Source organism: Phocoena sinus, chromosome 14 (genome assembly GCF_008692025.1).
Source record: "Phocoena sinus isolate mPhoSin1 chromosome 14, mPhoSin1.pri, whole genome shotgun sequence".
Taxonomy (NCBI): Eukaryota; Metazoa; Chordata; class Mammalia; order Artiodactyla; family Phocoenidae; genus Phocoena; species Phocoena sinus.
In genome coordinates this window covers 57,784,905-57,801,467 of record NC_045776.1, presented here as the reverse complement: position 1 = coordinate 57,801,467, position 16,563 = coordinate 57,784,905, and the positions used below count along the sequence as shown (strand labels likewise).

At 46.1% G+C, this 16,563-nt stretch overlaps 1 protein-coding gene across 1 annotated transcript in view; it reads left to right on the top strand.

The window, feature by feature from the left end:
* LAMA1 (laminin subunit alpha 1) overlaps positions 1-16,262 on the top strand; it is a 159,848-nt gene extending 143,586 nt beyond the window's left edge. The window contains exons 56-63 of the mRNA XM_032654047.1: positions 3,484-3,619; positions 4,911-5,023; positions 8,261-8,450; positions 10,314-10,472; positions 10,975-11,128; positions 12,390-12,523; positions 15,101-15,323; positions 15,906-16,262. Of these exons, the coding sequence (XP_032509938.1) occupies positions 3,484-3,619; positions 4,911-5,023; positions 8,261-8,450; positions 10,314-10,472; positions 10,975-11,128; positions 12,390-12,523; positions 15,101-15,323; positions 15,906-16,066 (1,270 nt within the window). The 3' untranslated portion in view covers positions 16,067-16,262. The remainder of the gene's footprint in view (positions 1-3,483; positions 3,620-4,910; positions 5,024-8,260; positions 8,451-10,313; positions 10,473-10,974; positions 11,129-12,389; positions 12,524-15,100; positions 15,324-15,905) is intronic.
* Positions 16,263-16,563: the final 301 nt, after the last annotated feature.

Here is a 16,563-nt window from a genome sequence, read left to right as displayed (position 1 = left end):
TTAATTTTCTTAGTTTTTGCTTGTCTGTAAAGGTTTTAATTCTCCAGCGAATCTGAATGAGATCCTTGCTGGGTAATCTTGGTTGTAGGTTTTTCCCTTTCATCACTTTAAATATGTCCTGCCACTCCCTTTTGGCTTGCAGAGATTCTGCTGAAAGATCAGCTGTTAACCTTTTGGGGATTCCCTTGTATGTTATTTTTCCCTTGCTGCTTTTAATATTTTTTCTTTGTATTTAAGTTTCGATAGTTTGATTAATATGTGTCTTGGTGTGTTTCTCCTTGGATTTATCTTTGTATGGGACTCTCTGTGCTTCCTGGACTTGATTAAGTATTTCCTTTCCCATATTAGGGAAGTTTTCAACTATAATCTCTTCAAATATTTTCTCAGTCCCTTTCTTTTTCTCTTCTTCTTCTGGAACCCCTGTAATTCGAATGTTGGTGCACTTAATGTTGTCCCAGAGATCTGAGACTGTCCTCAAGTCTGTTCATTGTTTCCTTATTCTGCTCTGTGGTAGTTATTTCCACTATTTATCTTCCAGGTCACTTATCCATTCTTCTGCCTCAGTTATTCTGCAATTGATTCCTTCTGGAGAATTTTTAATTTCATTTATTGCATTGTTCATCATTGTTTGTTTGCTCTTTAGTTCTTTAGGTCCTTGTTAAACGTTTCTTGTATTTTCTCCATTCTGTTTCCAAGACTTTGGATCATCTTTACTATTGTTACTCTGAATTCTATTTCAGGTCGACTGTCTATTTCCTCTTCATTTGTTTGGTCTGGTGGGTTTTTACCTTGCTTCTTCATCTGTGTGTGTTTCTCTGTCTTCTCATTTTGCTTAACTTACTGTGTTTGGGGTCTCCTTTTCGCAGGCTGCAGGTTTGTAGTTCCTGTTGTTTTTGGTGTCTGCCTGTAGTGGCTAAGGTTGGTTCAGTGGGTTGTGTAGACTTCCTGGTGGAGGCGAGTGGTGCCTGTGTCCTGGTGGATGAGGCTGGATCTTGTCTTTCTGGTGGGCAGGACTGCGTCCAGTGGTGTATTTTGGGGTGTCTGTGACCTTATTATGATTTTAGGCAGCCTCTCTGCTAATGGATGGGGTTGTGTTCCTGTCTTGCTAGTTGTTTGGCATAGTGTGTCCAGCACAGTATCTTGCTGGTCGTTGAGTGGAGCTGGGTTTAGCGTTGAGGTGGAGATCTCTGGGAGAGCTTTTGCCGTTTGATATTATGTGGAGCTGGGAGGTCTCTGCTGGACAAATGTCCTGAACTCGGCTCTCCCTCCTCAGAGGCACAGGCCTGACATGTGGCCAGAGCACCAAGATGCTGTTAGCCCCATGGCTGAGAAGAAAAGGGAGAAAGAAAGAAAGGATAAAATAAAGTTGTTAAAATAAAAATTATTAAAAATAAAAAAATTAAAAAGTAGTAAAAGAAAAGAAACAAGAGGGCAACCAAACCAAAAAACAAATCCATCAATGATAGCAATTGCTAAAAACTAAAAAAAAAAAACAAAAACAAAATGGACAGACAGAACCTTAGGACAAATGGTAAAAGCAAAGCTGTACAGACAAAATCACACAAAGAAGCATACACATACACACTCCCAAAAAGAGAAAAAAGAGGGCTTCCCTGGTGGCTCAGTGGTTGAGAGTCTGCCTGCCGATGCAGGGGACACGGGTTCGTACCTTGGTCCAGGAAGATCCCACATGCCGCGGAGCGGCTGGGCCTGTGAGCCATGGCCGCTGAGCCTGCGCGTCCGGAGCCTGTGCTCCGCAACGGGAGGGGCCACAACTGTGAGAGGCCCACGTGCCACGAAAAAAAGAAAAAGAGAAAAAGGAAAAGATATATATATATCTATACATAAAAAAAAAGAAGAGAGCAATCAAATCAATTAACAAATCTACCAATGATAATAAACTCTAATTACTAAACTAAAATAAACATAAAACCAGAAACAAGTTAGATGCAGGAAGCAAACCCCAAGTCTACAGTTGCTCCCAAAGTCCACCGCCTCAATTTTGGGATGATTTGTTGTCTATTCAGGCATTCCACAGATGCAGGTACATCAAGTTGATTGTGGAGACTTAATCCACTGCCCCTGAGACTGCTGGGAGAGATTTCCCTTTCTCTTCTTTTTTCACACAGCTCCTGGGGTTCAGCTTTGGATTTGGCCCCGCCTCTGTGTGTAGGTCGCCTGAGGGTGTCAGTTCCCCGCCCAGACAGGACGGGGTTAAAGGAGCAGCTGATGCGGGGGCTCTGGCTCACTCGGCTGGGGGCGGGTAGGGAGGGGTACGGATGCGGGGCAAGCCTGCAGTGGCAGAGGCCAGCGTAACATTGCAACAGCTTGATGTACGCCGTGTGTTCTCCTGGGGAAGTTGTCCCTGGAACACGGGACCCTGATAGTGGTGGGCCGCACAGGCTCCTGGGAGGGGAGGTGTGGAAAGTGACCTTCTTGTTCCTGATAGCCGTGAGACTGGGAACCTGATAGGGCAGAAACGTCTATGTACTACTGTTCACAGCCATGTCCTCAGAAAGTGCCAATAAAGGACGTGCAGACAGGGGACATGTTGTAGAGTAAAGGGACATATGACAAGGGTAGTTCACGACTTCCTGGCAAAGGGAAGCTGTGAGAAAGAAGCCAGTGTTTCATGGAGGCTGCTGTGCAGCGCTGTGGGAGCCACAGCCAGCTTCTTGCCCTGAGGCAGCCCAGCCAAGGCTGCAGGAGCAGGTGACAGCATTTGAGCCGACTCCTGAGGGACACTCAGGAATGGGCAGGTGGACACGGGGGGGGGAGGGGTGTGGGGGGGTGGGGGGTGGGGGGGAGTGGGGGATGGGCTGCAGGGCGGGCAGACAGGGGGCTGCCATTTCAGGTAGAAGAATCAAGACGATAGATAAGGGAGGTTATGTGGACTTCTAGTCACTCTGGGAGACGGTCAATTTGGTTACTCTTAAGAGAATTAATGTTTGTTTTTTAAAAAGGTTTATTGAGGTATAATTTAAATACAGCAAAATTAACTCTCTTAGGTGTACAGTTTGATGAGCTTTGACAAATACATAGTTAGATAAATACTACACATTTGATTGCCATCACCCCCAAAAAGTTTCCTTGTGCCCCTTTATAGTCAGTCATCTCCCACATGCTTAGTCCCTGGCAGCTGATAATCTCATTTCTGTCTCTATAGTTTTGCCTTTCAGAATTGTAGTGTGTAGATTTTTTAAAAATTAATTTTTGGCTGCATTGGGTCTTTGTTGCTGCATGCGGGCTTTCTCTAGTTGCGGCAAGTGGGGGCTACTCTTCTATGCGGTGCGTGGACTTCTCCTTGCAGTGGCTTCTCTTGTTGCAGAGCATGGGCTCTAGGTGTTCGGGCTTCAGTAGTTGTGGCACGTGTATATTAATGTTTTTTAATGGATTTTAAGTGTTCAGTAATCACATGACCTTGGTTCATGGGTTGGTTTGTATTATCTCCATTAATTTTGAAAACACTTTGTTTCTATCTAGACTTTTGGATTTCACTAGTGCCACTGGCTATGAACACGTGGACTTGGACTCCTGCTTGCTCTCAAAACAGCCAAAGCTGGCTCTCCACGGAGAGGACGGCGAACTCCCGCCAGAGCCCCAGCCTTTACCAAGTCCGGTAAGAAGGGCTTTCTTAAATTCTATGGTTCAGGTCCAGTCAGAAAAAAAGAGCACCACCCAGAGGACATTAAAATGGGGACCTCATGATAAATCCACAGGAGCACACAGAGGGAAGAGCCGGGGCCGCCCAGGGAGCGAGTCTGAGCAGAGCGTCTCCCAGTGGGCACTGGAGCACAGAGAAGACAGGCCCTGCCAGGGAGGCAGGAAGGAGGGAGAGACACGCAGCTTCTCCCATTCACCCTCTAGCCTCCCAGCACTGCCTTCCATTGGCTGGATGAACCAGCTGGAAGCCACTTTCCAAAGGAATCTGGGAGTTACAGGGTCGCCCCTGTGATGAGAAGCAGGGGGGCAAGCGGGATGGCTCTCTGAGAAAACAGCATATCAGACATGGCAGAGTGTCCCGAGCTGCAGGCTCTAATGCTCGGGTGCGTCTTTTGGTTGCCACACAGCCAGCTTTGAGGCAGAGGCTTTATAAGGACTCAGTATCACTTTGGACTTAGTCAGAAACATGAAAATAAGTATTTATATAGGCCATCGTACGTATCATTGTTGCTTTAAAAAAAAAGATTTGATTCATCTAGGAAAAGCCAGTTTGACCAAGTATTTTTAACAGCAGCCATTGTCAGTTTTCACTTTTCTTGCCCTTTTCTGATTTCTCTACTTCCTTGGTTGAAAGTTTACTCTCTGATTTAGATGGCACAATCACACAAAAGCAGTACCTTGCAAGCAGGGCCCATCTTTGAGTTCAGGACAGTTGTCTTGGTAGCATCTGTCCACCGACCTGGAAAACTGAGTCTAAGGCCTCACTTGGTCCGGAGTCAGGGCACCTGCCCCTCCAGCCCAGCTCCTCCTGGCTGCACCCGCTCCTGTCTTGGTGGAACTGGCTCGGCCTGTCACCTGTGGGCACTTACAGCTGCCTGGTGCTTGTGAGGCAGGTGCTCCTGTAACCGCTGACATCCTCAGGCCCTCCCCAGGGCAGGGGTTTCAGGGGCACAGGGGCGCAGAGCAAGGCCTTTGCCCCTTAGGCCTGATGAAAATTCATGGGAATTTAGGTGAACTTGAGTGGGGCTGAGGTGAAAAACAAAAACTCTAATTGCCTTCTCAGAGAGATAAAGAAAGGGATGTGTAGTAAACTGTTCGAAGCAAAGAAGGTAAAATCGGTGCTGTGTGTTTGTGTTGCTGGTGCTCTGACACAGTTGCTTCTGAGATGTTTCCCTCGTGGAAAAACGCATCAGTGTTAGTGGGGGTCTTGGTCGTGTGTGGCTGAGAACCATGTGCATGTCTTACAGGAATTGTGTGTCGTGGACAGAGCCCCGGAGTACGTCCCCAACGCCCACCAGTTCGGCCTTGCAGGAGGCAGCCACTTGGTGCTGCCCTTTAATCAGCTGGCTGTCAGAAGGAGGTAGGCATTGCTCTGACGTCCTCATGAGTTATCTCACTGCTAGATGAGTCTAGGACGTATTCTTCAGCAATGGGTCTTTTCTAGAAGAAGCTTCTTGTGTTTCACCATGGAGTGTTCAACTTGCCACCATAGGGCAGCAGTGAGAAGGCAAAGAGGGGAAGGCAGCCTCTGTGGACCTCAGATGCTTAAATGTGATTAAGTGGGGTGCTGTGGTTTGTCTTTACCCCATCTTGATGATGGCTGGTTGCTGCCTGTCTGTGTGTATGTAGGAAAGCACGTAGGTATCTAAATCCCCCTTCCTTCTGGAATCCCAGGTTCTCTGGATCTATCATCTGGCCTTTGAACCCCATTCTACAGTAAGCATTCACTAATCTGATGAAACTGCCTACCCAAACTTTCACTGTGCCCCCAAATTCCTGATGCCACACCCACACCAGTCTGCATGTCCCCCCGGCCCTCACACATGCCTGTCCCGGGAACCCTTCTCCGTTCAGTGAAAGCGGCTCACATCCCAGGGATCTCATGACCGAGGACCCACAGTCCTCCCCGCTCTTCCTGTGGCTCAGCCCTGAGGTCTGCACCTTCAGGCCTGCCATGCTCTTGTGCCTCTGCCGTGTCATCTGAGCTCACCGCCCCAGCACACAGCTCGGCTCAGCGTCTTCTCTCTGCAGCCCCTGCCGTCGTTCCCCATGAGTTCAGCAGCCACCCAGCACCTCATCTTTGAGGTCCTCTGGCTTAGATCTGTCTTTTCGTCCTTCCCTCTGAGCCACCCTCTCCCATGCTCACACCCTTGAGTACTACATAAGTACCCACCCCACCTCCACAACCTCTGCCTTAAGCATCCTACTAAACCCTCTTCCTCCTCCTTACTTCCGGCTCCAGCAGTCCCTCAACCACATCAAGACCCCTGAGCCCTCATGCTTCTCAGCATCATCACCCTTTTTCTATCTCCCACAGCACAGTTTACCCCCTTACCCAGATAGGTTTGATGCCTTTATTACAGGTGTTCCTCTGCAAACTCCCTTAACCCTCTCATCTCTTCACTGTGACGCCAGGTAAAGCCCATACAGGGCCTAATCCATGCCAGAACCCGAGCTGGTAGTCAGGGCTGCAGAGATGCATCTCTTTTTCCTACCTGGTTTGACTTTAAAGCTGTGGCCACAGATCTCAGATGGAACCTCCAAACTCCAAATGTATGGGGAGCCAGTATACGTCTCTAATACATTCACATTTTTTATTTTTCGTAGCTTCTTCTCTTCTTTCAAAACTCTATGCATCCCCACAGCTCCCTTCATGCCCCAGCTGCTGTCTTGCGTCACTGAGAAGAAAGAGCCCGTTCTGTCCACCATCAGAAGGAGTACCCTGCCTCTGTCCCCCGCCCCTCCCCTGCCACATGGAGGAAGGGTTCTTGTCTTGCCCACTGGAGCCGTCACCCCTCCTCCCAGGACACGGGCAGCATCCATTTCTCCCTCTTTCATACCTGCTCCTGTCAGCACACAGAATCACTTCCATCACCCCGTCATCAGGGAGACCAAGGAGGAAACACTTGTACCGGAGACCGTCTCGGTATTTTACACACAAACCCCAACTTAGTCCTCGCAATTATCCTGTGAGGAGGGTATTATCTTCATTTTATAGACCAGGAGATTGAGGCACCTGCTCAGACTCCCATCCAGGTGCTTGTGACCACTGCGCCGACTTCCTCTCTAGGAGTTCCTAACTTTGAAAACAGAAATGCTCTGGTACACTGCACACCCCAGCCCACCCCATTCAATATCCCGGCTCTGCTTCGCAGTGGAACGTCTTGGAAGAGTTGCCTTACGTGGCTGTCTGTCTTTCCCCGCCTCCCCTTCCCTCCTCTCCCCACCTGGTCAGCCTCGCCTCGCTCCTCGCCAGGTCATCGGAGCCCTGCTGCAGCCACGTCCATGCGTGGTGGTGCCACCCCCTCCAGGCGCTCAGCGGCATCAGCGCCCGGGGCCCCTCTGTGTCCTTCGCGGCCGAGGCGCCACGCTCCCCTCACCCTGCCCCGCCCGCTGCTCAGTCTCCTCCTCTGCTCCTCTGCTATCAGAGGGGGCAGCGCCCCTCCCGCCTCCCCTCCACGGCACCTTCTGTGTTCCAGTGGCTGTGAAATGCCATCTGTTCGCACCAGCACCCACATCACTAGCTCTGAGCTCCACCCAGAACTCGGGCTGTACACCCAACCACCTGGACATCTCCACGTGGATGGGGACAGGCCTCTCAGCCTCAGTGCACCCAGAGAGAATTCACCATCTCCCCGAAACCTGCATTTCTGTAGGCATCACCACCATTCACCTGGCTGCCCAAGGCCCACACCTAGAGCTTGTTCCTTCCCTTGCTCTCCAAATTTAGTCCCTTAGCAAGTCCTGAGGCTTCTTCATCCAGAATATTTCATGTGTTACTTCACCTCCTCCGCGTCCCACCCCCCCCAACCACCCTGGTCTGAGCCCCAATCTGGCCTCTGTGGACTCTTATAACAGCTGCCAGCCTGACACCTGCTGTCACCCTGGCCCCATCCGATTTGCTTTTCACATCACAGGTTCTTTTTAAGATATAAATCCAGCCATGCCCATCCCCCTTCTTAAAACCCTCCCGTGACTTCCCACTGCACTTACACTGAAATCTGCCACGCTCTCCTTTCCCTGTCCCCGTGTGCCTCAGTGACCCTGTGCTCCCTTCTGTGGGAAGACACCCAGACGAAACCTTCCTCCACCCCTATGTGGTGCCGTTTCCCACATGGCCCCCTTGGGGATTGCTGGCTGACCACCAGAATCAACCAGTGGTTTTCACATACTCTGCACTGTCTGGAAACGAAATGCAGGCCTTTCCTGCAGAGGTTTCTGGGGCTTCCTCCTGTCTTTCATTCAGATCTCAGAAATAACAATCTTTCAGAGTTGCCTGCCCTGACTACTTAATGTAGCCACCACTTGGGCCTTCACATGCCCCAGTTTTAACCCTCTGATATATTTCTGGTATTAGTTTCAGCGGGGAAGGGACCTTCCTCGGTTCACTGCTTGATCCTCTGCTCCTACAACCGTTCCTGGCAGGTGGAGGTACACAGTAATCATGAGTTGAATGAATGGATAATAAGTAAATGAAGGGATGAATGACCTGAGATGTTAAATATAAATGTTGAAACACTTATTGGGGTCTCTCTTTGAGGTTAAAGAGTAAAAGTGAAAGCATATTCCTGAGAGCTGAGCTCTCGCTTCCCTCCAGGCTCTTGGTCCAGCTAAGCATCCGAACGTTCGCCTCCAGTGGCCTGGTTTACTACATGGCTCATCAGAACCAGGTTGACTACGCCACGCTCCAGCTGCACGGGGGCCGCCTCCACTTCATGTTCGATCTTGGGAAGGGCAGGACAAAAGTCTCGCACCCTGCGCTGCTCAGTGATGGCCAGTGGCACACGGTACGCTCTCAGGAAGCTGTGATCACTTGTTCTGAGTTTTGCTCCACGTGTCCCTAGTGTCCACTCCATTTCACAGTAGTGGGATCATCCCCTTTGATTTCCAGCTTGCTTTGTGTCTGACATCTGCCCCATAGAATGTAAACTCCTTGCAGGCAGGGACCTTTTCTGCTTCTGGAAATATCCCCAGGGCCTCACTCAGTGCCTGACACTTAGTAAGCACTCAGCAAACATTGGTAAATGAACAAAAGGCACCAGAAATGTCCTTGGCTTGACGAGAAGTAAATCAAGCCCGGGGTGGCATGAATGGGCCAAACCTGACATCATGGCATTTGTGTTCTTGTGACTAGGACTCTGGAGCATGCTGTATTCTTTTTTTTTTTTTAATTTGTTTTTTTCTATACAGCAGGTTATTAGTTATCTATTTTATACATATCAGTGTATACACGTCAATCCCAATCGCCCAATTCATCACACCACCCCCCGCCCCGATCCCCACCACTTTCCCCCCTTGGTGTCCATACGTTTGTTCTCTACATCTGTGTCTCAATTTCTGCCCTGCAAACCTGTTCATCTATACCATTTCTCTAGGTTCCACATATATGCGTTAATATACAATATTTGTTTTTCTCTTTCTGACTTACTTCACTCTGTATGACAGTCCCTAGATTCATCCATGTTTCTACGAATGACCCAGTTTCGTTCCCTTTTTATAGCTGAGTAATATTCTGTTGTATATATGCACCACATCTTCTTTATCCATTCGTCTGTCGATGGACATTTAGGTTGCTTCCATGTCCTGGCTATTACAAATAGTGCTGCAATGAACATTGTGGTACATGACTCTTTTTGAATTATGGTTTTCTCAGGGTATATGCCCAGTAGTGGGATTGCTGGGTCATATGGTAGTTCTATTTGTAGTTTTTTAAGGAACCTCCATACTGTTCTCCATAGTGGCTGTATCAATTTACATTCCCACCAACAGTGCAAGAGGGTTCCCTTTTCTCCACACCCTCTCCAGCATTTGTTGTTTGTAGATTTTCTGATGATGCCCATTCTAACCAGTGTGAGGTGATAGCTCATTGTAGTTTTGATGTGCATTCCTCTAATAATTAGTGATGATGAGCAGCTTTTCATGTGCCTCTTGGCCATCTGTATGTCTTCTTTGGAGAAATGTCTTTTTAGGTCTTCTGCCCATTTTTGGATTGGGTTGTTTGTTTTTTTAATACTGAGCTGCATGAGCTGTTTATATATTTTGGAGATTAATCCTTTGTCCGTTGATTCATTTGCAAATATTTTCTCCCATTCTGAGGGTTGTCTTTTTGTCTTGTTTGTAGTTTCCTTTGCTTTGTAAAAGCTTTTAAGTTTCATTATTTATTTTTATTTCCATTACTCTAGGAGGTGGATCAAAAAAGATCTTGCTGTGATTTATGTCTGAGTGTGCTTCCTATGTGTTCCTCTAAGAGTTTTATAGTGTCTGGTCTTACATTTAGGTCTCTAATCCATTTTGAGTTTATTTTTCTGTATGGTGTTAGGGAGTGTTCTAATTTCATTCTTTTACATGTAGCTGTCCAGCTTTCCCAGCACCACTTATTGAAGAAGCTGTCTTTTCTCCATTGTATATCCTTGCCTCCATTGTCATAGACTAGTTGCCCATAGGTGCGTGGGTTTATCTCTGGGCTTTCTATACTGTCCCATTGATCTATATTTCTGTTTTTGGAGCACGCTGTTCTAACCGGCTCCAGGCTCAGCCTCCTCTCAACACCAACTGTGAAAACCTGAGCCATACCTTTAGGATTTCATTCAGGTTATTACTGCTATTTCTCAGATTCCTTAGAAATTATGCATGTTTTCACATCGCTCTAGGTCAAGACAGAGTACTTTAAAAGGAAGGGCTTCATGACAGTTGATGGCCAGGAATCGCCCATGGTGACCACGGCGGGAGATGCTACCACGTTGGATGTGGAAGGAAAGTTGTACCTAGGAGGCCTTCCCTCCGAGTACAGGGCCAGGAACATTGGAAATGTAAGCAGCATTTTCTCTCTGGGCCCATTTTGCCTTTACTGTGGTTGTGTTTGTTTTGTGGAGGAATATGTTTATGTTTAAATTATCTTGTTTGCGCCCAGGGCTTGGCTGCAAGATGCAAGCCTTTCAATCCACATTCCTAGATTGTGTGTTGGAGCTCCTCCTTGAAGCCCAACCAGCCTTCCTGCTGGTTAGTTAACAAACAGTTCCCTTTCTACAGCCACTTAGCCCCAGTACAGTGCAGGAAAGTCTGGCAAATTTGTATTTGCAGATTAGAAAACCCCACATTCTTAATTTCCACAATATTTACTCAAAATAATATAAAACCCTTTTACTACATTACAGTAGCTTTAAGTTAGACATTCATGTGAAGTACTGTGGCAATTAGATTTTTAAAACCGAAAGGCAGTATTTTAATGTGTTTTGTTGACGTGTAGGGAAAATTTGTGCTTGCCCTTCTCACTGTCCTCACCATCATCTACTCCTGCATCATTTGGCTTAGATCACCCACAGCATCCCCGCTTGCATTGGGGAGGTGACAGTGAACAGCAAACAGCTGGACGAGGACAGCCCAGTGTCTGCATTTGCAGTAAACAGGTGCTATGCAGCAGCCCAGGAGGGAACTTTCTTTGAAGGAAGTGGATATGCAGCCCTTGGTATGTATAATCAACAATCTCGAAAGAAATCTCTGGGACGCACCTGCACTCCTAAGGTGATACGGGTCCAAGAACTATATGAAAGGACAGGACCCACTGCCCCAGCTGCAGCTAGGCCATGTTTCGTGAAATGTTCTGGCGCATTCTGGCTTCTCAGCTTCTAGCGTAAAAGCCTTCCCACCTCTTGTGCTATCCAGGTGGCTTCCTCCCACTAGGGGTGGTGCCACTCCAGATGGAGTGCAACATGTGGTGCTGGTTTCATCTGTACTTTCCCCAAATTTACATAAGGCATACTTTCCCTGTCCAAGTTAATTAGGACCTTTGAATTCAAAATCAGTAGCATAAATTGTCTGGACCAGCCAGCCAAATGTGAGTCAGATTTGATGAAGAAATTAACCCCATTTAGGTTGTTGAAATATTAATCAGGTATAAGTAGAGGAATGTAAATCTCTAAAATGCCTTAGAATGTAAAGTCCTCAAGGCTTAGAACTAGCCCTTGTAATATATCTTACATTCTCTCCCCATTTTAGATGCTTGATTTGCTGGTTAACTTCCTGTTTGCACTCAGAACCGTGCTTCTCTGGCCCCATTCTTCTTTCTATCACAGAGAACAAATTTCTGGGCTCCTTTGCCCTGGCTTCCAGGAAGGCTCTAGTGGAAGACTGAGGTTGGGAGGGAGGAGGGGAAAGCCAGCAGGCTTCCTTCCTTCACTCTGTGCTTCCAAGATCTAGTAGCACCACCTTCTCCCATTTTTCCTTCAGCCCTGGGCACGGTAACAACTGCCTGCTATTGCTAATATCCCTAGCCTATCTCAGCTTTTTTATCACCTGAATGAAAAATTCATTCAATTAAAAAAAAAGCCTAGTGTGGACTCTAATATACTCAGCAAATAATGACATATCCAGTAAGTAGATATTGGGAAAATAAAGTGCATTCTTCCTGGATAGATGATGATGGAGTTACATGGATCAAATCCCTTGTGATTTTTTTTTACCCACATGGCTGTAGCTGGGAGGATGTGCCTACCTCAGCTCTAGTCAGCTTCATCCTACAGAGGTGCAAGCTGAGGCTCGGGGGTTGGAAATGACTTGCTGGTGGGGGTGGAGCCGGATTCAGAGAAAGAGGTGGAGCCAGCTCTCCTGACCCTCATCAGGAGCCCAAATGCACAGCCAGCCAGCCCAGCCTGAGGCCATTCTGAGCCTGGGCCTTCCTGGGCAGGGCAGGCCTCACCACCAACTGGGGGTCTTCCTTGGTTTTTCAGTCAAAGAAGGCTACAAAGTACGATCAGATGTGAACATTACGCTGGAGTTTCGTACCTCCTCAGAGAATGGTGTCCTCCTGGGGATCAGCAGTGCCAAAGTGGATGCCATCGGATTAGAGATTGTAAATGGCAAGGTGGGTGCTGAATCTGGATGGGGTCCCCCCGCCCCACCCCAGTGTCAGAGACAGAGCAGTTAAGAAACAGTAGACATGTCTAGAACCAAATTTCCAATTATTCACTTTAGTGGAATGGAGAAAAGGCTGATTAATATTTAAAAATAGATAATCCTGAAAAATCTTTTTAAAAATAATTTTTTGGGCTTCCCTGGTGGCACAGTGGTTGAGAGTCCACCTACCAATGCAGGGGACACGGGTTCGTGACCCGGTCCGGGAAGATCCCACATGCTGCGGAGCGGCTGGGCTCGTGAGCCATGGCCACTGAGCCTGCGCGTCCAGAGTCTGTACTCGGCAACGGGAGAGGCCACAACAGTGAGAGGCCTGCGTACCCCCCCCCCAAAAAAAATTTATATTTTTGAAATTAAATGTAAAGCAAAACTGCAACTACAATACAAAAAACTTTTTTTTCCCTGAAAACCATCTGAAAGTAAGTTACCAACCTAATGCCCCACTCTCCCTAATATTGGTTAACTTTTTATTTGGAAATTATTATAGATGATAGAAGCTGCAATGTAATGTACAGGGAGGTCCTTGTGCGCCCTTCACCTAGGTTTCTCCAGGGTTAGCATCCTGCATAACTAGTACATCAAATCTATGAAACTGACATTGGCTCAATCCACAGAGGTTATTCAGTTATGCTAGTTATACGTGTTTACGAGAGTGTGTGTAGCTCTTCACAGTTTTATCACACGTGTAGCTTCATGTAACCACCACAATCAGGACAGTGGTACCATTACCACAAGGCTCCCTCAAGCCACCACCTTCATATCCATGCCGACTCTCTCCCTGCATCCCTCACCCCTGGCAACCACTGATCTGCTTTCTGTCGCTCTGATTGTTAGTTCACAACTGTTACATAAGTTAAATCATGTAGTCTCTTGATATTGGCTTTTTACACTCTGTCTCATTTCCTGGCAGTTCATCCAGGTTTGTTGTGAATCTCGAAGACAATTCATTTCTTTTTATTGCAGAGTATTCCATAAGATGGATGCACAACAGTCTAATTCTTTTAATACAAAAACATAATTGTTTTCTATAACTTCCTTATCCCCAGAGGGCCAGATGAGAACTTGGGAAGGTCTGCTATACCACTCATCAGACATGGGGAGTCAAGGTGGTGGTCTCTCGGGTCCTCTCTCTCCCTAATGCACTTTTACTGCACTGTGGTTAACTCATGTTGTTGTGGGACTATGATGCTTGACTCTTCCTGAGCTACTTACTGCCTCCTAGAAGGCAAGGAACAAGTCTCTTGATTCTCCCAAACTTATTAGCTTGTTTCTCACATTTCCCTACTTACTCCCCACTGGGACTTTGGCCCCTAGGATATCCTAGAATGGGGGTGGGGAGGATATAAATAAAGTCACAAGTCCTTCACCTCTTCTCCCCCTTTATGTCATCTTCATGTTGAAACAAAAGTGCCTTTACATCCTATTGCTGACGCTCTGCACTGTGGCTTATAGCCAATATCTTTTCTTAGCTGTACTTCAAAAGAATTTTGAAAATTTTTTTATCCATTTGTACATTTAAAATTTTTTAAATTTATTTATTTATTTTTGGCTGTGTTGGGTCTTTGTTGCATGCAGGCTTTCTCTAGTTGTGGCGAGCGGGGGCTACTCCTTGCTGCCGTGTGCGGGCTTCTCATTGCGGTGGCTTCTCTTGTTGTGGAGCACGGGCTCCAGGCGCGTGGGCTTCAGTAGCTGTGGCTCACAGGCTCTAGAGCACAGGCTCAGTAGTTGCATCTCACGGGCTTAGTTACTCCGTGGCATGTGGGATCTTTCCAGACCAGAGCTCAAATCCGCATCCCCCGCCTTGGCAGGCGGATTCTTAACCACTGCGCCACCAGGGAAGCCCCATTTGCACATTTTTATGTGACATCTGAAAAATGTTATAAGTGTAACAGTTGCAAAAATGTAATTTCTGACGTATTGTATATTTTACTTCTATTATTAGCTTATTATTTATTGTTCTTTTAAAAATATTTCTGGTGGTTGCCCAAGTCTTTACAGTATATCTCTTTAATTTGTCAGTCTACCTTGAAATGAGTAGCTTCACATATAGCATAAGAACCTTACAACAGGATAGTCACAATTCTTCCCTCTCACCTTCTGCAGGTCTCCAATTTTTTTGTGCTACCACTTGCTGTAGTAGAGCATCTGTGGTTTGTCAGAAGGGAGTTAGTAAATGTTCCTTCACAGGTGCTATAGCAACTTCTAGGAACTGACACCCTCAGTAAACCCATGCCCTCTTGTTGTGCTGAAAATGAGGCACTGATCTGAGGATGCAATGCTAAGATCGTGGCTCAGGCTTGTTCCCATGGAGGTGGCCATTTTCCATTCTGAAACCTCGGGAATAGGATAGCATCAGAATTCTTAAGAGGCTATTTTTCAAAACCATTGTTTGTTTTTCATAGTTAGCCCTCCTTTTTAGAAGAATGCTCTGATGTTTTCCACTCCAAGAACATTATGTGAATGGACTGCGTTCCTTAAATAGGGAAAAATTCACCAAGATATTTGCTTGTGTCTGTTGTTTGTTTAGCTCTTGTTTCACGTTAACAATGGTGCTGGTAGGATAACAGCCACATACGAACCCAGTGCTCCCAGTACTCTCTGTGATGGAAAATGGCACACACTTCAGGCAAACAAAAGCAAACATCGCGTGGTTCTGATTGTCGATGGGAATGCAGTTCGAGCTGAAAGTCTACACACCCAGTCTACCTCTGCTGACACCAACAATCCCATTTATGTTGGTGGCTATCCTGGTGCGTATGTCGTCTGCTCTGCTCATTCACTTTTGAGGGGCATTGCCACTGGGGAAAGTCTTAGTTCTTAGTTCATGTGCATATAGAATAGGGATGAAGAAAAATACATGGCTTGGGTGACAAATCCTTCACCATTTTAGAAAGTCTATTTCAAATTCCTAGGAATTCTTGGAAAAATTAAAATAATCTACGTATATAAGGTAATCACTAAGACTCTGAGAACGTCAGATGTAATGTACGGGAAGCTGGATGACTTCACTGAGAAACATCTTCTCAGATGACCCCCAAGTTGGGAATCATTTTAGGGGTCAGTAATCATTTTAGAGGACAAACGTGTCTTATCCTCTCACATCGATTTTTGGATTCAAACTATGCATTTATAAAATAAAAATCCCTTTTATGACTTTTTAAGTCACTGTACCTTAACATTGTTTATTAAGAATTCTGCTATCACTGAAGCCACTTATGTAGAAAAATCTTCTAATTTTGATCTGGAAACCACAAGAAGTTATTTTTGTTCCTACTGTGCTACCTACGTCATTTAGCAAAATTTAACACTATCTTCTCTTCTTTCCTAAACAGCTGATGTAAAGCAAAACTGCCTGAGCAGCCAGACCTCCTTCCGGGGCTGTTTGCGAAAACTCACTCTAATTAAGGGCCCACAAGTGCAATCCTATGACTTCAGCACAGCTTTTGACCTACAAGGAGTTTTCCCTCATTCCTGTCCTGGGACTGAGTCCTGAACTTTGGGGAACTCCTCAGTTGGGAATCATCATTTATATTTTGAGGAAAATTATTTGGTGAATTAAAACCTTTACAGTTCATATTTCATTTCCAACTCAGGTTAAATGTTTCCAGAGAGAAATTTTTTGTTTATGTCAAACTAAAACCACATGTACAACAAATACCTCTATTAAATAGTTTAAAATGTAAATTGAATTCACTGGCTCTTTCTTTAAAGTTTTTTAAGTGAAACTTTTAAAATGTTGAATATTCTATTGATTACTTGACAGTATTTCATGTTTTGCATTTTGAGCTTTTAAAAAATAAACTATCACTGTAGACGATAATAAATAGATTAGAGCAGAGTATGAATACTTTCATTTCTTTATCAAGATTTTAAGCTCCAGTTCCTACAAAGAACATGTATTCAATAATACTGCTGGGTACGTTCCAGCTGAGGGCACCAGCTGTTTGCCCCAAAAAGCACTTTAAACAGACTCCAGCAAGTCACAGGCAA